Source organism: Drosophila miranda, chromosome XL, assembly GCF_003369915.1.
Source record: "Drosophila miranda strain MSH22 chromosome XL, D.miranda_PacBio2.1, whole genome shotgun sequence".
In the NCBI taxonomy this organism is placed as follows: Eukaryota; Metazoa; Arthropoda; class Insecta; order Diptera; family Drosophilidae; genus Drosophila; species Drosophila miranda.
In genome coordinates this window covers 7,947,424-7,970,088 of record NC_046673.1, presented here as the reverse complement: position 1 = coordinate 7,970,088, position 22,665 = coordinate 7,947,424, and the positions used below count along the sequence as shown (strand labels likewise).

At 42.3% G+C, this 22,665-nt stretch overlaps 1 protein-coding gene across 4 annotated transcripts in view; it reads right to left on the bottom strand.

Annotated features, from left to right (window-relative positions):
- Positions 1–26: 26 nt before the first annotated feature.
- Positions 27–22,665, bottom strand: part of LOC108159083 (acetylcholine receptor subunit alpha-like) — a 100,454-nt gene continuing 77,815 nt past the window's right edge. For 3 of the 4 annotated variants that reach the window (XM_033386198.1, XM_033386212.1, XM_017292041.2), the window contains 6 exons: positions 19,834–20,002; positions 13,891–14,027; positions 13,055–13,201; positions 12,888–12,980; positions 11,639–12,680; positions 27–8,605 (listed from right to left, as the gene is read on the bottom strand). In XM_033386198.1, the coding sequence (XP_033242089.1) occupies positions 8,405–8,605; positions 11,639–12,680; positions 12,888–12,980; positions 13,055–13,201; positions 13,891–14,027; positions 19,834–20,002 (1,789 nt within the window). In that variant the 3' untranslated portion in view covers positions 27–8,404. Of the gene's footprint in view, positions 8,606–11,638; positions 12,681–12,887; positions 12,981–13,054; positions 13,202–13,886; positions 14,028–19,833; positions 20,003–22,665 lie in introns of those variants that run through there. The other variant, XM_033386219.1, reaches the window with a different exon arrangement.

Below are 22,665 nucleotides of genomic sequence, written 5' to 3'. Positions count from 1 at the left end.
TTGTTGTTTGTTTTTCGTTCCTTTTTAATTGAAATATACTATATATGGGGCTAAACGAGCGCACTTGAAATGTGTGTTGCAGCTGTTGTTATTGGTTGGTGATTTCACATTCTCGTTGTTCTTTCATTTCATTTCGTTTCATTTGGGTTTTCTCATTTTGCTTTATTGATATTTGAAAAGAATTTTCTATTTTAGTTTTTGTTTCTTGCTTTTCCTTTGCTCTTTACTATTTAGTTTTCTTTTAGTATTCGTTTTGATAACCTTGCAATTGAGGGTATTCCTCTTTGGGCCATACACATACCATATACACATTGTATACACTTTCTATATATAAATATTTCTGATCATCATCTGATTAAAGATTCTCTCTAATTCCTCTTATTACTGATGGGGGTTTCGGGCTTCGGATCGGGCTGTATAGTCGTAATGTAATTATCAAGAGAACAGCTTCTAGTGCAATATCTTTACGGTCTCTCAAACAGTGAATTGTATTGTGCCCTAGCTTGGATTCAATGGAATTTCAGAAAGATCGGTCAACCAATATATCATATCTCACCCGACGTAAGGTGTTGCATCGGATTACTTGATTCGGATCATGACTAGCAAGAGTAGTCGAACTAAATTTGTACACAATGAACTGTTTTATACCCAAGCTGGATTCATTTGAACCAGGAAGAGATCGGAATCGAAATGAAGTAGTATTTCTTCTAATCATTTTATTTAAGATTAGAGGTCTCTCTGTTTACTCTCCCATACATAGCTGATGTGGATGTCTCTAAATATGTTTGTAAAACCGAACTAAACCTTACACAATGAAGTGTTTTGTGCACCACCAATATACAGTCGAATTGAGGAGAGATCGAAGAGATCTATGTAATAGTATTTCTGATCATACTCTTGTAAAAGGTTAGCTGGCCTTGGTTTCGGATCACCTTATAGTTATCAAGGGTACAATTGAGTTAACGATAGATGCTTAGATTGACTATACAAGTCTTATATGGGAAGGACTGTGTGTGAGCTCGGAGCGTACGAAAATATTCAATCAATTGCAAGGGTATTCCATGTTTCGGCTAGCCGAACTTGTACAACTTTCTTTCTTCTTGTTAACGTTGTTTCTTGGGTCTTTGGGGCACTCTTCCTTCTGCTATCGTTTCGTTTCGTTTGCTTTGTTTTTAAAAATTATTTCACTAGAAGCTACATTTGTGTTTTATACTTTTAATTGTATTTATTTTTGCGGTTTTTTCTTTTTTGTTTCTTTGGGTTTTGCTTATGTGTTGTGTGTTGGTTTCTCTCTTGGTTTTAATTTAATTTTAAACACCTTTTTGTTTTTGTTTTTTTCCAATTCTTGCAATTTGCTTAGAAAATGTGTGTGTGATTTTTTTTTTGGTTTGGGTTTTTGTGTGTGTGTTTGTTTTTTTTTGTTGTTTTGTGATGAACAAATTTTTTACGTGCCGCGAAATATATTCGTATTAATTGTTTTCATTTTAGTTTGTATTAGAGGATGGTTCTTTAGGGGGGTGATTGGGTGAGGGGTGAAGGGTGTGCCTCTGGCTTTGAGCAAAAAAAAAATTGTTCTTTCTATTTTTACAATTATTTTTCTCTTTCCGTTCTTACCTTTTTCGTTTTTGGTTTGCTTTTATACTTAGTTTTGTAAATCGTATAATTTTATAGTTTTTTTTTTCTGCTTTGTTTAAATATCTTTTATCTTAATTGGTTTTTGTTATTTTTGTTATTTTCTTAAAATGTAATTCAATTCGTTATGTTTTTTGTTTGTTTTCCACTGTGTTTGCTTCTGCTTTTGCTTCTTTGTTTTTCCTGTTTCTAAACAATTTTACTCAATTTTTTCCACTGCAAAAATGTGCCTTTTTGCCATGTATCTTACATCGCTTATCAATGTTCGTTTCTTTGTTGTTGTTGTGGTTTTGGTTTTGGTTTTCGTTATGTTAAAGTTAATGTTAATGTTAGTTTTATGTTAATTTTACTATTAAATATATGTTTTAAAATTAGTGTTAGTTGTTCATCTTGAACGCTTCTCCGTCTCTCTATTAAAGGTACGTTATAAAAAAATGTTCTTTCTTTTATGCAATTTGTTGTGTTCATAATTGTAGTTTTAGTTCTTTTAACCCCAAAATGTCCCCCGATCCCAAATATAGTATATATGTATGTATATAGTACGAGTATATCTATCTGTTTATGTATAAACTGTTGACACACGCACACCACCCAATGCCCAATGTACAACTGTACCTACATATGTATGTATGTATGTCTCGAAAAAGTACCCTTCTCAATTTGGAGCTCTTTCATGTTGATGCCCTTTGGCATACTGTTAGAGTGTGTGTCTTTCGGGTCTTTTTATCTGGTTTCTCGTAAAAAATACTCCAATTTTGTTTAAAACCTAACTTTTTGTTTCGTTTGTTCCAATTTTTCATACAAATATGTTTTTTCATCATTTACATTTCGATTTCTTGTTATTCTCTTTCTATTTTTTAATGACTAGTGATATATGTATATGTATGACACACAACATGCAAACATAATAATTACTTCTGGAATATTTACGCCGTGATTCATGACCCGTGGTGCCCTCACTGAGTCCTGACATGCTGAACCTGAACTATTCAAAGTCTATACCTATGTATATCCCAGGCATTACTTGCGTTATTCCCATGAAACCTTAGAGGTTCATTTAGTTTTTAGCGTCCGTAGATTCAGAGAACTTTCACAAATGGTGGTTTTTGGATTTCCTGAAATATTTCATATAACAGGACATTCCATTAGTCCATCTGTCGGCTCTTTGTTGCGATCTGCTCTTTTTTCATTCGTTTTGGAGACAAAAAAAGCACAAATCACATACACATTTTTTAGTGCCTGCAGTGCTGAAAATCAATTTACTCTCGGCTCACATTCATTGTCAATTAATCAACTCATTTTTATACGCCTGAACGGGCATGTTCAAATTTGTGCAGAAGCGAGAAACATACAAAAGGAATCATCTCCGACCGACCACATGGTATCCATATACATACATACACCTATGAGTCGATATAGCCATGTCCGTGTTAAGAATCCGATTCAAACATATATGTAGCACCCAGCCTAATACCCTTTATTTAAAGTTTTATAGCTTTATTGGTCCTCTAACCTGAAGGGTGTTTCAACTTCGGTGCGAGGCTGGCCTCCCGACTGGCCTACTGGCTACCCTCCAATCATTTGCACTTGTCACAGAACACATAAAGCTGAAATGGAAATGGAAATGGCAACAAATGCCAAAAAACGAGAAAACTTTCCGAATGAAATCAAATTCAAATTAGCCAAAACAGACGCCCAAGGAAGGTGAGGCCTTAGGGGCAGCGGCAGGGGCAGGGGCAGGGGCAGGGGCTGGGGCAGGGGCAGTGGGTGTGGCACGATAATGAGCCAGATGAAAATGAGCATCCAGCAACAACACCAACGCCAACGCCAGCGACTATAACAATTCAAATATAATGAATGAAATTATGTTGAAAACATATTTTTCCTCTGTTCGAGGCCCACAAAAAAAAAAAAAAAAGAACAAAAAAAAGACGGTGGAAAAATGTCGACAAACTTTGTCCTGACCGTTTTCCCAGCGGTTCTGAGAGGAGGGAAGTGGTTAAGGAGGCACAGAATAGGGAGTACACCAGAACAGGACCAAAGGGAGGCTGTTTTCCTATTAGCAAGCAATAAATTTGTCGTTCTTATTGAGCCAAAAGGTAGGAGTAGGCCACACGCCAACAAGGACACACAACACAGAGCCAGAAAACATAGATAGGACATACGACATTAAACGTTGTGGGGGACGAGGAGAAGACGAAAAGCGGGACTGACTCCAAACAGGAAGAGCTGGGGGAGGCATAGGAATAGGACATAGGACGGAAAACGGAAGTGGAAGGCAACCGGTAGATGGTTGCGTAGTGGAAAATGTCGCCCAAGGGTGTAAAGTTGCTTTTTGGTTGTTCGGGATATTCGGGATGTTCTGGGACAGGACGGGACGGGACAGCAGAGATGCTCCCGAACTGGACTGGTCTACAGAGAGGTAAAGGGAGAGGAGAGTTCGGCTGTGAGGCGAAGGCCGTTTCGGGAGGCTATAACTTTATGATTGCTTTTGTATTGCCTCCTGCGTTTGGGGGCCCGACACGCGACACTCTGGCTCATAGATAAAATGCTGTTACAGTGGAAATGGCCAATGATGGACATTTCCGGGAAACCTTTTCATGTTTTTGTTCCTGCCACTCCCATCACTCCTGCTGCTCCTGCTCTTTTGTTTACAATAACGTCGCTGTATTGGCTCAGAGGAGTGAGAATGGTGTGAACGGCCCCTTAATGCATTCGGATTAGATTTTTTTTTTTTTAGATTGAAGTCTGGATTGAATTCAAATAAAAGAGCGGGGAACTGCATGGATTGAACTGATTGAATGAAAGGTGAGTACCATTGGAATGGGAGGCGTAAACAGAATGGAAATTACATTAATCGTTAAGAATGTTGGTATAAGTATGTAAATCGATGATCAGCGATGCTGAACTTAAAAATGATCAAATGCATTTCGTTGGAAAGTTATATCCAATATCTATGGCGGATTGAAACGGTTCCAGGGCCGAATTCCACATTATCGGATCTTTACTGTGAATACTTTTAGGCGGCAACAGTGAGAACAAACAAACCCGATTCCGCTCTTGGGCCACCGATACGCATCGCTCATCGGCATCCAGCCGGTCACCGAGGACGGAGAGTGGGCGGACGGACACGAACCCCAAAACGACCGAAACATAAATGAATGAAACAAAGGCAATTACAACAAAGACAACAAAAGCGAGCAGAGAAAGAAAAGCAAAGCAGGCCGGCAGCCATGGGAGGCTGCGGAATGGGGGCAGAGGCAAAGTGGAGGAGCAGGGCTAATGTCCTTTTTGTGTGTGGCCACACTGTTTGTATTGTTATGACTCCGTTCACCCCTCATGCTCCTCTCGACCACTGGTCACCCACTGCTTACCCCTGGCTCTTTCAATGCTCCTCAACTGCTTTACCACTGCTCCACCCCTGCTCTCCTTCTGAGCCAACCCTGGTCTTCCACTGTTTTTTTTACTGATCTCACAGTGCTCTCTCTGCTCTTTTCTGCTGTGCCGCTGCTTGTCCACTGCTGCTTCTTCACTGCTTTCCTGCTTTACTGCTTTCCTTTCCTCAGCTCGTCAAATTTTCCAGCTTTTACACTGCTTTTCATCTACTTGAATACCTCTTTCATCTGGCTCTTGCCGCCCACGGCCCTGCAGCATCTTTGTTCTTACTTTTGCTTGTTCCCGTAACAATTATGATTTTGCAGCATCCTCTCTATCTTATTGGGCTCTAATTCATTGTGTGTGGCCCATTGATGGATGGATGGATAGGGCTGCTCTAAAAATAATGTAATAAAACTCAGAACCCATCAAACAGCGGAAAGACCATTGAAAACTTCAGAAATTTGTGCATTTTTTATCTCCCAAGAGGATTTATCTGACATCTTTACACTTCATCTGCAGCTCCTGTCTTATCGCTCTAGCCTTCGTTCCTTTCCATCTTCAGATATCATTTTTCGTTAATGGTTTTTCATTTTATCTGCGGGCGGTCCCTATCTTTCTTCCCCTCGCTTTCATCTCCATCTATATATCTCTCAATATCTCTCTCCTGTTTATCCTCTTTGCTTGCATTTCATTTAATTAAAAATTGCAAAGTGTTGAATGTGTGTGTGTGTGTGTGTGTGTGTGTGGGTGGTGGGCTGAGGGTTGGGGAGGCGATACAGTTGGCGGAAGGATGTGACGAGAACAACTGGTGTGCGGTGACTGTGATTGACACTTGCCTCAGATGACACCCACACCCACAGCGACACACATACGCTTTCGGCATTTGTCCATTGCCATCGCCATCGCCATTTGCATTTTGTGGGGGAATTGAAGGCGACTTTCCGTCAGGAACAGGCGAGAAATGTGATCAAAGCGATATTCAAATAGTAAAAAATTTGTCCATATCAAACAAATTAAAAAATTAAATTACATTATATTAAATTTAGAAAGAAAACAGTTTTTGCCACAGCTTGTTGTTTTTCCGATCATAGCTGTATTAAAAAACAAAACAAAAATTTTCCCTACTAACGAAAAAAGTATCTGATAGTGGAGTGGTAGTGATAGTGGTATCTTCAAATATGGTCGAATTGATGGCTCCTATAATACATATTTAATTTGGTCGGAGATGACGCTTCCTTCTTTGCATTATAAACTTCTTCTCTACAAAGATTATATTTTGTCGCAACGCACAAAAGTTAGTAAATTTTCACTTTGAAAAGTGGCGTATAAATGGGGTCTATAAAGACTTCACAGGCCTCATCATCCGGCTCACTAGTGACACACACTGAAAGGTTAAGTTCGATGAAGATGATTCATTGATCTGTCTCTCTTCATTTTCCCATCATATTTAACTGAATTGAATGAGACCGCTTCTACATAAAATACCATTTCAAAAAGAAGAGGCAAAGAATGAAAACACCCACGTCCAAGCCCAAGCCCACGCCCACGCCCAAGCCCACGCCGGGCACCAAACTGTAGTCGAAACCTTTGTCGCCTGCGCGCTGTTAAAATTTCCCTCGGCTAACAGAGGCCCAGCTGCATAAGGCTTTTGGGTAAATTTTTACACATTGTTCGGGTAGTCCCCTCATTGTTTTTTGTTTGTTCGTTGTGGTCCCGCACTCGCACTGGGATCTAATAGATCCACCGCCCCCAATCAGGCATCGTTTGATTATATGAGCCATAAAAAGTGTAAACCAAATCGGTGTATACAAAATGAAAAAGGACTAAGGTCTAGTCTTCTGTTTTTGCAGGTAGCTCTTTCTTCTATATATTTTTATTTTTTTTTGAATAAATAATGCTGTTGGAAATTAGCATATATTATATGGGTGTATGGAGGACAGAGAGAGAGAGGGCGAGAGGTGAACTACAAGGAACTACAATTTGTTCTATCCTAAAAATTATATAAATTATAAGTTCTTGACGAGGATTCATAACCGAGGATCATATTTTATATATACTCGTACATACATATGTCGAAAAACAATTCCTCACCAGAAATGCTTGTAATGATTTTTATTAAATACCGTTTCGGAACACAATACGTATCATAGGAACGATGAATCTGTATCTATCTACTGTAAAGCAATCCGACAACTAGAATTTTTTCCTGTTCTTGTGGTTGTTATTGTTGCTGCTGCTGCCTCGGCTGCTGATGAGGATGAGGATGCTGTTGGGATAGCTGCTGCGGCCAATTAGGCAATGCAGGCGCCAAAATTGAATTTGAATTTCTAATGGTGATTATTTACTATGCACACACGCTCACGTACGCGTATAGCGTACAGCGTACAGTTGGGCATAATAACTAAAGCTTTGTGCTAACTAATTGCCCCAAGGCGGAATCGTAGAATCGGGATGGTTGGGGTTATGGGTATGGCATCGGATGGGGATCGGATAGTTTGGGCTGGACTGGGCTGGGCTGGGCTGGGCTGGGGTGAGTGCTGGGTTTTTGCACTAATTTGCATGCATCATTTGCAGTCTCTCTCACGCACACACACACTCTTCCCCATTTTCCCCACACACACGCACACTCAATAACTTTGTTCCACTCTTATGGACATACTTTTCAGAACGTTGTTGTTTTTTTGTTTTTGTTTCTTTTCCATTCCTGCTGTGCTTTCCTATCGTCTTAGCTAACTAATGTTGTTTTCTCATACTTCCGTTTCCGTTTTCCTTTCCGCCATCTTTGTTTTTAGTTTGCTTATCAATTATTATTATTTGTTGTTGTTGTTGTTGCATTCTCTGTCTGTCGATGTCTGGCTAGTCTAATTTATAATTTGTCTAAGTTTTACCGCTTTCCACTAAATTATCTTCAAAAATTGTTTTTCAATTATCTACTGAATCGATCATATTCTGCGGCTTCATTTCAGATAAATTTGTGTGTTTGTTGTACGTTTTTTGACTAAAAAAAACCTCTTTGCTTGCATTTTTAGTGTACATATTAATTTTAGTTAGTTATACCTTTTTTTCAGTATATAACAAATACAATGTTTGTTTCACATTACCTTTTGTTTTTGTTTTTGTTTTTATAGTTATAGTTACTTCGATTCTCTTATTTTTTTGGATTTTTCTTAAACAATTTTTGTTGTTGTTGTTGCGATTGCTATTGTTTTTGTTGTTAAAGAAAAAACAAATGCGAATTCCATTCACCATCCTTTTGTTATGGTTTTTTCTGCTGGCTTTTTCAGACTGTGTGTGTGTACATATATGTTATATGGTAATGGTTAACGCCTACCGATCTCGATATCCATCGATACCACGATCGGGTCTTGGGGGAGGAGTGATTGGGGGGGGCACCTTACAAGATAGGCCGCGCCACATTCGGCTTGGCCGTCGTCGAGGCGATCTCTGAGAGCTTGATGTCGATGGGCACGCGGGTGTCGTAGAGCGTCGGTGCCTGTAGGATGATGCCGGCGGTGCCGACGACTACGGCTATTGTGAATATCCAGAGGAACAGACGATCCAGCACCATGGCCACGTACTTCCAGTCCTCCTTCACCTGTTGGATTTGGGTGGATAATCAATATTTCAATCAATCAATCAATAGGCGTTATATATATATATGTACAATATATGTATGATGTATGATGTATGTGTATTTAAATGAAATATTCTGTTTTGAAATGTAAAAATGGTGAAATTAAATAGAGTTTATGATTTAAAAATGAAATATATTTATTTTATATATGGAATATGTATATTTATTTATATTTATTAAAATATTTTCATATTTCCACTGAAGGCTGAAGGCTACGGGGAAATATTACAGTTTCAGGGCTGGAGAATGGAGAACTATTAAATTTTGAATGTTAAGTGAATTGGTATTGGAATTTATTCTGTTTTATATCACAAAATCACTTCACAAGTACATAGTTACATATGTAGATTTTTGTAGATATTTCTCGAAAATCTATTTCAACCAATTTTTACGCAAAGTCCCATTGCTGGGGTAAAAGACATCAAAGATCTTTCTTTCCTTCTATATGTCAGAAAATTCTGTTGAAAAAAAGGACTCTCTATCTCTAGATAGATTCGTGATGAAAGGTCTCAGGTACATAGCTCTCCATTTTAGTCAAGTCAATAATTATGTTCCAGAAATTCGGATATTCGATTTTAATGAGCTTTTAAGCTTTGAAACAAAATGATATTGAAATCTTCTTGAGGAATACCATTATTGTTCATTGGCTAAGGCTAAGCCTTAGACAGGAAACAATCCGCGTTGCCCAAGGAATGAATCTTTGAACTAATGCCCCAGCTATGGAGCCACCTCCTTGAATCCATCCACAATGCCACACACTTAGGGGCGTGCCACAAATGACATGGACTCAATGTAAATGCCTCAATAATCGTTCTGCTGCTGCCGCCTTGGCATTTGGCGATGAGTTCTGTGTCCTCAACTGCTAGGGAATACGAGCTCCTCAGCGACTTCCCGACCAAAAGGTCCTTCCAGACTGTCCGAAGCTCAACATCACATTCCAATAATGATTGAATATGTGCGTAATTTTAATAAAATACTTTTATTGGCATTTTGTTCAATGCCACAAGAAAACATTCATTATGATGAGAGAGCGAGCACTCCTCAAACTACGACAAAAGCCGGGAAAGCGGACGCGGACGCAGACGCAGACCTGGACTCGGAATCGGACTCGGCCTGGTCGATGCCTGATGCTCAATAAGGCGCATGAAAAGTCATTAAAACTTTTGGCGCAGCCGGAAAAGTCCTGCTATAGAGACAACCACATACATAAAGATTCTAGGATAGTACAAAGCAACCACATAAATATATACCACATATATATTGACTCTCGAAAAGACATTAGGACAGCCACACTTGGACTCGGTCTGAGATACATCCAGGAACAAAGAGTCCGTGTAAGGTCAACAAAAGGGCAGGGCGGGGCCGGGCAGCGCAGGATAAGCCATAGATAGAGGAAGACACTGACAGTCAGACATCATCAACAACTGTGTCCTGGCCTAGGTATCCCTTCTCCGAAATCCCCTTGCATTTCGTTTATCGATTATTGACGTTCTCATAAATCCGGCCTAAGGCCGCTCTAATTTATTACGCCAGGCTTATTAACATCGGAGGAACCCACACCGACTTCCATCGGCCCCCCATCTCCAGCTCCATCTCCATCTCTATCTCTGTAATATATCTTTATTCGTCTCTGCCTCGTCTAAGCCAAATGTTAAGCGGCTTTCGGGCCACTTCACCGTTCCTTTTTCCTCTTGCTGGCTTTTTGCTGGTGGCCTGCAATTGCCACTCCTGTAGGGGGTTTTTCGATTTATAGGATTTCCTTTTCATTAAGGCATAAACCAAGAACATTAATGAAGCGAAGGGTTTCGGGCTTTGTTATTTTCGAGTTTGTACAGGTCTTTGGCTTAATTGCAAATCTATGGGAGCACTGATAATTATTATTTGATTTATTGTTTCTTCATTTTTCAATTCTTTCATAGATGATTATGTTGGAATGACTTTTGTCAACACGAAGCACTTCATAATCCTCCATTGTGTGAATATAACGTTTCCTTTTTGGAAACGGGAGTCCAAACCAAATAAATGTGGTTATGGTTCATTCAAATTATTAGCACCCATGGAGGTTCCAACTATACTTATAATGAATGACTCAAAGGACTATGATAACTCTCCTTTTATGGTTGATTTGGTTAGCTGAAATCTTTTTCATTAAAAAAGCATATGGTTTCTGGTGTGCCTGAGGGAGAATTGATTTTTCTTTTAGCTTGCAAGAAACTTTTCAACATTTCAAATGCTTATGAGAATGTTTTGCTTTAATATTTCGCTATAACCGGTAATTATTATTGTAAATATTTGTGGTCTTACACGGCTATTTTCCGATTTTATGTGAAGAAAGGGGTTTGCTCTGCGTTTTAATCCTAAAAGTATGCTCTTAAAAGAGCCTTGCCTTTGCATTAATAGTTTTTCACAGTTTTTCGAATATTTAAAGAACGGATTGACAGTTGCGCTTCGACTTGTTTGGTTCGTTCTGGTTATAATATTGAAATCGTCGCAAATTAAGGAGATATTTTCTATTATCTTTCTTTTCCTTTTGGCCCGTGTATTAATATAAAGTCTAACTCTTATAGGGGCTAAGATCTAGGCGCGATATAGACGAACGGACGAACGGAGGGGCTGTGGGACATGGTTATATCGACTCGTCTTTTGCTTCTGGCTTAGAATAATATCCTTATATCCTTATATTCTATAGTATCCTTATACCGAGCAACTTGAATATTTACTCAATTGGCTAAGAGCGAAGCCTATAATATGGCCTCGATAATGTCCGTTCCGAATCCATCCCATTTTAAGGACGAATAATTCCTTTAATGTTTTATATCTTAATTTAAGCCATTAATATATGTATCTTGGTTAGTTAATCCATCATCTTGTGCACCTCCGGGCAGGTGGAGATATCCCTGCTCCCACCTTGAACACCATTTGCCATATATCGCACGTATTGTGTATAATGATGGTGGTATGCGGTATGTGGTATGTGGCATTCGGTATGCTTACCCTTGTGCTCTCCTCCTCCTTGCGCGTCTGATCCGCGATGTAGTTGACCCCGTCCATGGCCTTGTGCAGCTCCGGGCAGGTGTGCCAGCGTTGCCGGACGTTTCCGCGCCCCGAACAGCAGTGAGGGCCTCCCTCTCGCTGGCAGGCGGGCAGTATATCACAGGCCGCCGCCGGCGGCGGTGGTGGCGGTGGCGGTGGCGTACCAGCCGAGGCTGCTGCCGCCGCTGCCGAGGTACTTGGTCCTCCTCCAGCAGCTGCCGCAGCTGCAGCCGCCGCCGCCGCTGCTGCTGCTGATGTGGTGGGTCGATGGTGCTGGAGCAGCTCCGAGGATTGGCAGGCGGCACCGGCGCCCATGCCCTGGTGTATCTGGATGCCGCTGCAACAGGAATCGGCCAGCGTGGAGGCCGTGGCCACCGAGTTAACTGTCGTCGTAGACTTTATCACATTGGGGTTCCCATTGCCCCCCAGACCCAGACCCATCCCCATGCCCATCCCCATGCCCATGCCCATGCCCATGCACAGGTCGCTGGTGGTGGTCGAGGCATGGGCCTGATGGGCATGCTGCGGCAGCGGCGAGAAGTTTGCCGAACAGCTCGACTGCTGGCGGTACAAGTGATGGCCGCTGGCCTGCTGGTGGGTCAGCGTCGAGGTGGAGGACGACTTCCCCCCGCCGGCCCCATAGTGATGGTGTTGCCCGTTTCCGTTCTGGCCGTTCTGACCCGTCTGGCTGGAGGTGGAGGTCATCTGGCGGAACTTCGTTGGCGTCAGCGGGTGGTCCAGCAGCGAGCCCCCGGTCTGCTGGTACTGATTGTGGTATTGGGCATCGATCAGCGAGGATGTGGTCGAGGTTTGCTGATTCACCGTCGAGATGGTCGGCGGATACAGGGAGCTAAGGTGGCCGGTTATAGTGGACGCCCCACCACCACCACCACCACCCATTCCCATTCCCATGCCACACTCGTCCATCAGATTAAGTGTTTGTACTCTGTGTTGCAGGTGTGGCGAGGTGCTGCGAGACGTCGTCTTGGGGCTGTGGTGCATGCTGCAGGCAGATGAATTTCAAATGATTACTACGTTGAATAATTAAAGGATATTTGTACATATGTATGCGCATATCAATTGGTTTTCTAAAGAAGATAAAGAGGGGTTCCATTTTGAACCACTTGTTGGTTACGAATACTATCTTTTCAGGGCTCAGTATTGATAAAACTCCCATTTCCCATTTCCCGATGTGATGTATTCGACTTACCGCGACAACGCCACGGGCGGTGGCAACGGTGGTATTTGATCCCTCAGTTCGAGTCCATTACAGGTGCGCACCATTAGACGGCGCGAGGATTTGCTGCAGACGGGGAGAGGTGGAGACAAGATCGGATTTTGGGAGACCAACATACAGCTGTCGATGGGGATACTCACATCATTTCACTGATCGGATATAGGGGCCGCCGCATGACCAGGAATCGCGGCAGCTGATTGATGAACACCGTCCTCACCCAAGGGGCCATTGTGTGGGTCTGGGGCGACCGAAAGTGGATGTTCAGAACCAGGACTGTCACACAGATGCTGTATATATGAAAGAAAGGGTGACGAGTGACAGTGTGAGAGTGAGAGGGGGGTGTAGACCATGTAGATAGAACTTAAGTGAGTTGCTCTCTTAGTCTGGGTAATTAACTTTCGACGCCCACGTCTAATTAGGAGCTGGCCGAGGCGTTGCCTACGCACATAGAATGAAGTGGAGAAGGAGATGTTGCTGTTATTGGAACAGGAGGGGAGTGGCGTCTGCCTGCCTTAATTACATCATTTGAGGCAAGGTCCTGTTGCGCCACTGGCGATTCCATTGTTGGCAGACCTCCGACTCGGCCTCAGTCTCGGCCTCAGCCTCTGTCTCAGCCTCAGCCCCAGCGTTAGCCCGGAGGAGACTGGTACTCCAACTCGAGTCGAGTCGACTCGACTTTTGTTTACCATCAATTAGGCGGTCATCATTTGGTGGTGGGGCAGGCGCAGTAATGTGGGCGTGGCAAATGACTGTAAATTGCGGCACCCATTTATGGGGAGGCAAAGAGGGCGTGGCACTAAGCCAAACACAATCAGCAGGAGAGACAGTGCCAGAGCAAGAGCCAGAGCCTGTGCCTTTGCCAGCAAGCGAACGAAGTTTTATTTTTAGGTTCCGTTTCCGCAGAGCATTCGCATTCGCACTCGCACTCGCATTCGCATTCATTCGTTATCAGTAGGAAATCGTAAGAAAAACTCACCTGAACGTATCCAGTATCATGGTGAAGAGCACAAACTTTCCCAGCAGCGGCACCACCAGCGATGTGGGCGGAATGATTTCCGCCAGCAGCAGGAAGAACACGGTGAGCGACAGCAGAATGGATATGCTTAATGAGACCTGCAACCAGAGGGAAGGAGAGTGAAGTGAATGGAAGTCAAACATGGCTCAAGTTATTTGCAGCAAGCGGATCCCAGAGCTAAATATGGGGACAGGACGTCGAGTGGGGGAGTACGACTCCGACTGAGGTGCCACTGGGACTAAATTGAGTTGCATGTCGAGAGAGAGGAAAACGTGAAGCGGCAAAGTTCCCAGCCATAAAGCAGCGACAATTTTCAAAAAAAAAAGGAAAAGCAGGGAAAACTCTCTCCGCCCCGATAAGGCTTCTCATTTATAATGCATAAACATTTCCCAGATTCTCCTTAAGCTGATTTAATTTAAGCCCTTGTTATGCCGCACACTCGGAAAGTACATATGGAAGCGGCGGAAGGATACCTGGCACTTCTCTGAGAGCCTAGTTCAGGCAGAGCAAAGTCGGTAACAATCGGATGGGAACTGTCTTTATCCTGTAGTCGCTTTTTGAAAGTTAAAGGCACATTTTCGAATGGTAAATACAACATTGGACAGCTTTATCGAGGAGGGTCATGGCCTGTGGAAATTACCAAAGAAGCAGCACAGCACCCTAATTCTCGCATACGAAGGGGCCGCTGCGGTCAAGGTTCAAGAGTATAATGCTGTATAGCATTCCCCACCATTAGCAGTTTTTTGTTTGTTAATTGAATGGTGAATAGAGTTTTTGAATCGCTATTATTGCTGCTCTCTGACTCGATCCTTGCTGCCAGTTTGGGGACCGCACCACCAGGCATCCTGCTGTCTTTGGACCCGATTGACCCCACTGACCATGCCCAAATATACCAAATCAGAGCCAGCAATCATTATACTCGTACAAATGCAAATCAGACTGAAAATGAAAATTTCAATTGATTTAAAATGCCCGAGCGGGCATCAAATGCAAATAATAAATGAGGGCAATGGGCGTATAAAAACGCGGTTTCTCGGGCAATTTCTTGCTGGCCAAAAACTGGCCACCAAATCATATGCATGAATGGAATGACCCAAGAAAAACCGCGGCACACTTTTCAGGGGTCTCTCAATAGGGCGCAAAGTGATTTGTGTGATTCGAGAAGAGAGGGGCAGGGAGGCAGAACGCCAGGGGCCCTGCCAAGTCGTATTAACTGCTAAGCAGTGGCAAGGGGCAAGTGGCAAGTGGCAAGTGCGGGCCTTGATTTTTACCAAAGCAAAATGGCAGCACTTGCCGCATATTTACTCTTGGCCAGCATTAAATGTCGAGTGTCAAGAAAAGTTAGTTGCACGCATAATTTAGTCAGCTGTGATTCATTCCAACCAAACGCAACGAGCTGTAGTTTAAGTTGTATTGAAATATTTTTCAACATTTTATTGAAATACCGATGAGGCTGTAAGGGTGCCTAATACGTCTGCCTCACACTTGCTGGTGTTGCCGTCATATCCATGCTTAAGTTGCTTCTAACGGAGTGTGCTTTGGCTCTGTGTGAGTGTACACAAGTGACGCGTGTGTGTGTGTGTGTGCAAAAAGTAATTAAATGTCGAAAATGAGACGCGCGATTTGAGTCGCTTGTGTGCATGCCGGAAGAGTGGGGGAGTGGGCTGTTTGCCAGTCTGTCTCTGTTTGCTGCGGCATAAATTTTCGATGCTTAATGATTTTATGATAATTAGCCTTAGGTTCGGGGGCCAGCGCTTGCAAAGCGATTAGTGACGTCGCCTAATTAAGGTTACAAGTTGCAAAGAAGGTCCTGTGCCTGTGCCATCTTGCCGGCTCCTCCTCCACTCCACTCCACTCCAGTCTTCTCTTGTTTTCTCTGAGTGTAACACGAGTACATGCATGTGAGCATGATATGTGAGTGTGATTTCTGGGGATTACACTAACGGCTAACAACGGTAATGCTTCTCAAAATCTAAATCAAAGTCTAAAATGGAAATTAATTCCACTTTTTGTAAAGATTATTCATATCTATAGAGAGTAATAAATGATTAAAGTATTTACTGGAAATTATGAAAAATACTTGCAAGTGGATCTTACAACTGAATGATCTTTAATTAATAAAAGTAATTGTTTGATTAAAGATTATTTATGGGTGGGGAGAAGAGCATCTTTCTAGTGTTCTTTGGAAACATTTGAAAGCCTTTTGGGATAGTTTTTACTCCTCTAACACTTCACACAAACCCAAACGATTGTTCTTAAGGAAAGTACTATAAAAAGTACTATATATGCGCATACTCCGAGTATAATCTGTAAGTCCTGGTCCAAAAACTACTGTTTGTATGTTTTAGAGCTCTAAATAGATGATGGTTTTTTGTATTATTTTATATTGTTTCACGAGCGAACCGATCTCTTCTCGTCGATCGCTGAATGAATCGTGTATCATCGCACTAAAGTATCGCGTAAGACTTGTCAGACTCGAGTATCGCATAAGACTTTTTGGTTTAGGGTTATTATCGGGTATCTGTCAGGACTGATATCGGGCTATCGGTAAGGGTACTTGGGATGGGTTAGGGTACTCAGGTGTTGCCTTACAACTTGGCTTGGTGCTGAATGGGAGTAATTCCAGTTGAAGCCAACTCGTTTCACGCTCCCATCGCTGGGACAGTGATTCGAGGGGCATTATTTATGCAAATGCTCGGTGTAATTAAGGTGGCAAATGCATTTGGGGTACAATTTCTGTTTCGGTTTCCGTTTCGATTTTCGTTTCGGTGCTGTTTTTGGGCCATCATCATCGGTAAAAGTTCTGAGTGGACAGTTTCAATCTTTACTTTGTCCGTCCCGTCTGCCCACCCGCACATAAAACGTAATTGTTTTAACAATAAAAATACGATACAAATACAAAACAGGCAGGATCGGCCAGGCACTGAGGAGGGTCGGGTCTCGGTCTCGGTCTCCGTCCAGAACGGCTACTTAGTATTGGATGATAGAGAGAGAGGCAGGGGCAGGGGCAGAGGGAGAGGGGCCCCTGCCACATCCCGCAATCGGCAATTGCATGAATGAAGTGCGTTGTGGCGCATATGCATGTAAATTGGCAATTCCAATTCCAATTCCGATGCCATCGCATCGCAATGCAGAAAGCTCCAAACTGAAACTCGGACTTTTGCCGGACGCCGGACGTCGGACGTCGGTCGCCGGATACTGGACAGCGGATAGCAAGCCATAGTGTTCAGCCCCTACGTGCCCAGACTGTGCAGAGTTATTGTAGCTGGTGCCACTGGTCAGTGTCAGTGTCAGTGTCAGTGGAAGGAATTCGGCTAGTTTTCGGGCACTTCTGTACCAGAGTTCTGTACTGTACTGTTCTGTTCTGTTCTGTCTGCCGCTGCCCGCTTTTAGGCGCAAATATTTGCGCATATGTGTAAGCGCCACCCACCGAGGCTGGGGCCGGTGCCGGTGCCGGAATGTGCACGGCCTTACCCTTTATGGCCACAGAGAAAAGGCAACACCGCCATGAAATGTGTCCACACGGCAAAAATTGTAAAAATACCAATAAAAAACCCAAAACAAAAAGGGAAAAGTTTGCAGGAAAAAAATAATAACAACAGAAGAATTGGCTTTATACCCGGTATCCGGTAGAGTACATACATGGGCATATTCATTACGTGTAAATGTATGTAACATAAAGTATATATGGTATATACATATTTTCGATCGGAATAGGATCCAGGATTCATAATCAGAATCTTCTCTTACCTCTGGGAGAACTCCCATTATATTTTGGATTAGCGTATTTAGACATTTTTCGTAGATACAAAACTGAATAGCGGGTATCTTAATGTCGAGGCACGCGGATCTCGATCACTGGAAACGGAAGATGGAATATTACTTTGTCTGTAGTTTCTAAACTAGCGTTCCAAACGATCTGATAGAGAGCTCGCTTGGATATTCTCGTCCCTATTTGCATTTGTTCCTATTTATAGTTAACTTATATTCATCAAAGTACACTTATGCCACAGTAAGTGTATGAAGACTCTCTATATTATGCAGCTAAAAAGCTCCATAATTGCAACAAGGCTACGAATTGATCAAACAGTTTGTCCTAATGCCCAGACCCCCAGTAGCCCCCAGCAGTCAGGCGAGTGCACGTCCTTAACTCGATAATGCAAAGCCATTTACATAATGTCTACTGGGGATATTCCATCAAATGCTCACCGCTGTCAATATTTATAACATAAATTATGCTCCATGAGCGATGTCGATGTCGATGTCGATGTCGATGTCGATGTCGATGTCGTCCAGAATCAGCATCAGCATCATTGTAGCTCCGTACGTGTCTGTCTGTAGGGCTGGCAGTGCACAGTGCACTGTGCACAGTGTACAGTGGCTGCTAGCGGTCGTAATCCACAAACCGCTTGCGCACACAAATTATTTTTGCATTTTATTTATTTTGAAAATTGGCCGTAATTTATTCATAAGTCTCGCCCGGGCAGCATGTAAATGTTTATATTTATGCATTATGCCATTGCATTTGCATGCCATTTTTCCACGCATTTTCCCGAGCGTTTTTTCTTTGGGCGCTCGCGCGCGCTCTCTTAAAAGAATCCCTTCGTCGAAGAACAGTTCGGGTTCGGTTCGCCGGAATATGTGTGGATATGCATTAAATTGCACACATTGTGTAATTTTATTTACTCAAACTTAAATGAAGGCAAACCAAACCAAACCAAACCAACAAAAAGAAACATCAACACAACAAAATTGATAATCAAAATGAATTAAATGTTGAAATGCATTTTCATTTTCATTTTCGTTTTCATTTCCATTCAAGTGTGAAATTATTTTTTCTTTTTAATTAAAAGCACATTTTGAACTGATTGGGTAGAAGGAGGGCGAAATGCAGAGCGGACAATAAATTATGGCAATTGGTTTAACGACATTTAACGGAAAAAATAAAACAGTTTGTGAGCAGCGGACTGGCTACGGGAACTAGGGGTCTGTGTGGTCTAGAGATGGCGCAGATGTGCAAGGGCAAATAAAATTACAAATAGAGTGGAAACTGTCAAAGAGATGTGTGTTCACCGAGGGCAGAGGCCATCGTATCCAAGGCTTTGTAGTTAGTTCTCTACTGAGCTGGTTCCCTAAATGGGAATCTCCTATTATTAACCATAATAAAACATATACCACTTTCAGAGGGTGAAACGAACCGTTTTACCCTGGCTTTCAGATAAAGTCCTTGGTGATTTAAACTCTTCGTTAAACGGTTCAATTAATTTAGTACCCATGTCACAGCATGATCTTAGTCACGGCTTGATCTAATCATTGTCTCAAATCAACCATCTGGTGTTTCGAATTCGACCATAGTGCCCTTTCGTTCACCATCGAACTTCTATGGTACAGGAGAATCCTAAAAAATGTTGGTCTTCATCAACGGTATTCTCGATTTCATTTCATAATACATGTGTCGGAAAACAATTACTGATCCTTTTTGCCCAGTAAAGCCCAGGAAAGAACATTAAAACCTCACCTAAACTGCAGGTAGAAAATCCCATAAGGACGGAAAGCATGTGGCAAGTACGTCACAGTACGTGCTCTCGTAGATTCTGGCCAGAAAACTGAGGCTATAATGGGTAAGGAGGAGGCTATCTCCATGGCACTCTCTTTCTTGTAATCCTCCACGTCAAAGCACGGCCTTCACCAGGGCCGTGTAGTGAATGTTTGAGAAGGTGAAAGGTGAGGAGTCTCTTGATTTTCCAGAATGCCAACATATTTGTGCAAAACAGAGTCGCGTTTCAAAGCTACGTCCAGGGACCGTCCAGGTACTCGACCCCGGCAGTTCATTTTGGTATTGACTAATATGTCGACTCCTTACATTGTTGTATGCTTGAAGAACTTATGGAACTGAGCACTCACCTTCTCGCCACTGTCCGACGGCAGATAGAACACCAATATGGTTAGAAAGCTGATGCCCATGCAGGGGATGATCAGGTTGACCGTGTAGAAAAGCGTCTTCCTGCGCATCGTGATGTTAAATGTGATGTCCAGATATGGCTCATCGCAGCACGTATAGAACTTCTCATTGCTGCAACGATATACAAAGATATACAGAGATAAACAGAGGGGAGGCTGTTGAGAATGGAAAATACAAATTTGTGTTAAGCAGCCCGTAAATACATATATAAATATTAAGGATTATTCGGGCTGCTATTTTTTGTTGCTTGTTTATTGCTGGGGCAGCTTCCGCACGCGGGGCATCCGCAGTGCCCGGCACTCAGACAGGCCCCAAACACATTTATTTATTTACAGATATAAACACATACTCGCAGATATATGGCACTCCAGTCGCATAAATCATCAGCCGCATGATAAATATTGGAAAACACTGACAAAATATTGGCCTAACTGCTGAGTGAGTGTCAAACTGTGAATGGCTAGCAATGAATGTATAACTGTAGACAATATTCATTGCTTGGGAAGCAAGAATTCCGTTCGGGAATTCCCAAAATAATCCCAAGAATTTAAGCAACGCAGGCACATGGCTATGGCTATTAGTTTTTATTTCAAAGATCCAGTAGTCACCCTTAGTCCTTAGAATTTGATCAACGATTGTAAATTGTGGATCCTAAACATCTCCTGCAGAACTGTAAGCCATTTGCGTTAATCAGTTTGAAAATCATTCATACGGGTTGGCCACTTCCCTCACTCATGGCCTCCCGCCCCCCGTTGCCTGGGAAAATGCATAATTTAAAAGTTAATAATCTCTGACTGCTGCTGTGAAGAAAAGTGGAAAGAAACTCCAGGAGGCAAAGGCAAAACAAAACAAAATAGAGGGAACATTTTTGTAAATTGAGTCAAGCAAACTTTTATTTTCCTACAGTTGTCGTTCGTTTTTTGTTGGTCGCACTCCAGAAACTCTTGAAACAGGATCTGACGAGAGAAAGGACACCGAGCAGAAGGAAAAAAAAAGAAAAAAATGTAACTGGCGGGCACGAGAAAGGGGTAGAGAGGAAGGCCTGGCACGGGTTGTATATGGTGAAGCCATCAATAATTCCGAGCGGCTTGCGGCTTCATTTTGAATACGAAAATATTGTAAATAAATAATAAACAACCAAGGAAATGGCAAAGAAAGCCCGCTTTCCCACAAAGGCAGGAAAGAGGATTAGAGAGGGGGACAAGGGTGGCAAGGACAACGACAAGGATGTGGCCGGCAGGCAACTAACTGTTTGTGGCAGTTGACTTTGCCTCCAAATAGAAATGAAGTATGTGGCAATAGGCACACAAAATGGAGGCCAAAGCGCCGAAGGGGGAGTGGGTGGGTTTCTGTGGGCATATATTGTAGGTGGGGATGTGGATGTGGATGTGGGAGGGAAGCGTGAGGCAAGGAGTCCGGGACTGAAGGCCAACATCTTGTGGGTTAGTTTTGATGGCTGCAGCAATAAAATATAATTTGCCAAGGCAATTCCAAATGCCAGTCACTCAAAACCGAATTGGGGAAGAAACAGAAGGTAGAGAAGATATAGAGAGCGCGATAAATCGCTGGGGGGAAGAGGAATAGGAGCCTAGAGGGAAAAACCCAGTTTGAGGGGTCGAGTAATCTATTACGACACTATTACGGACAGTTCAAGCATATAGAAAAAGTGATCTACTACATAAATTATCAACGAATATTCACATAAAAAACAAATACATCTATGTACAAGACTTTTAACGGGAAGCTGTATTCATAAATGATGTTGAGGCAGGTCGAATTGCAAAGAAAGGTACACTATCCAAAACTACGATACTCGAAGCGCTTTCAAGAAAATTATTAAAGTACTAATATATTTGTGAAAAAAAGAAAACGTGATTTGTGTGAACTATACTACTACTATCATACTTAATCCATACATCATATTTATGTATGCAGTGATTTATGTAACTTATCCAATTACAATATCCAGCACTTTTCGATTTTCATTCTAATTAGTAATTAGTCATAACGAATATTCTGGCTGTTCTAATCATTCCCCGTTGCACGGGAACGAATTATATCACGCTCACTCCGACAGATGGCGTCACTGGACGAGGAATAGCCAGTTGAAACGTTGTTAGTAGAGGTCATCGTGCCGAGACACTACTCATACCCGGCACTCAGTCGGTACATATATACATTTTTTTATCTAATATATCTCTTTATAACTTTTATGAAAAACTTGTAGCTGTGTGGTATCAGAGCTCTGATAAACATAGCTTTATCGACACGGCTATGGTTGCTGATCATGATCTCGCTTCGTTCTGGCCATTACATCTAAATGAATTTAATATACCCTTATACTTTTTGACTACCGTGTATAAAAAGGCTATAATTACACAAAAGATAGGAGGGAATTGACAATGCTAGTCCCCGAACTCTTTTGTCACAGAATATTTATGTGCTGCCCCAACAGCATGACCACAAACAAAAGCACATGAGAATTTTGACTTGTGTACATATATGTGTGTGTGTTTATACCTCTACATAGCTCCATCAGCTCCTCCCCTCTTGAGCCGATCCCCAGCAACGAGGAAAATGTAATATGGATACAGATTAAGTCTGCTAAAGTGAGCTTTAGTCAACATGCCAGGAGTGTCCACGAGGTGGACTCTATCCTGTCGTTCCTTTTCTGTGGAACTTCTTTTAGCTTATTCTCCTTAAAGATGAGCCCCAGCCTGGCATCTACAGACATTCTACTCTCTGGCAGGCAGACAGACGTTTGTCCGAAAACT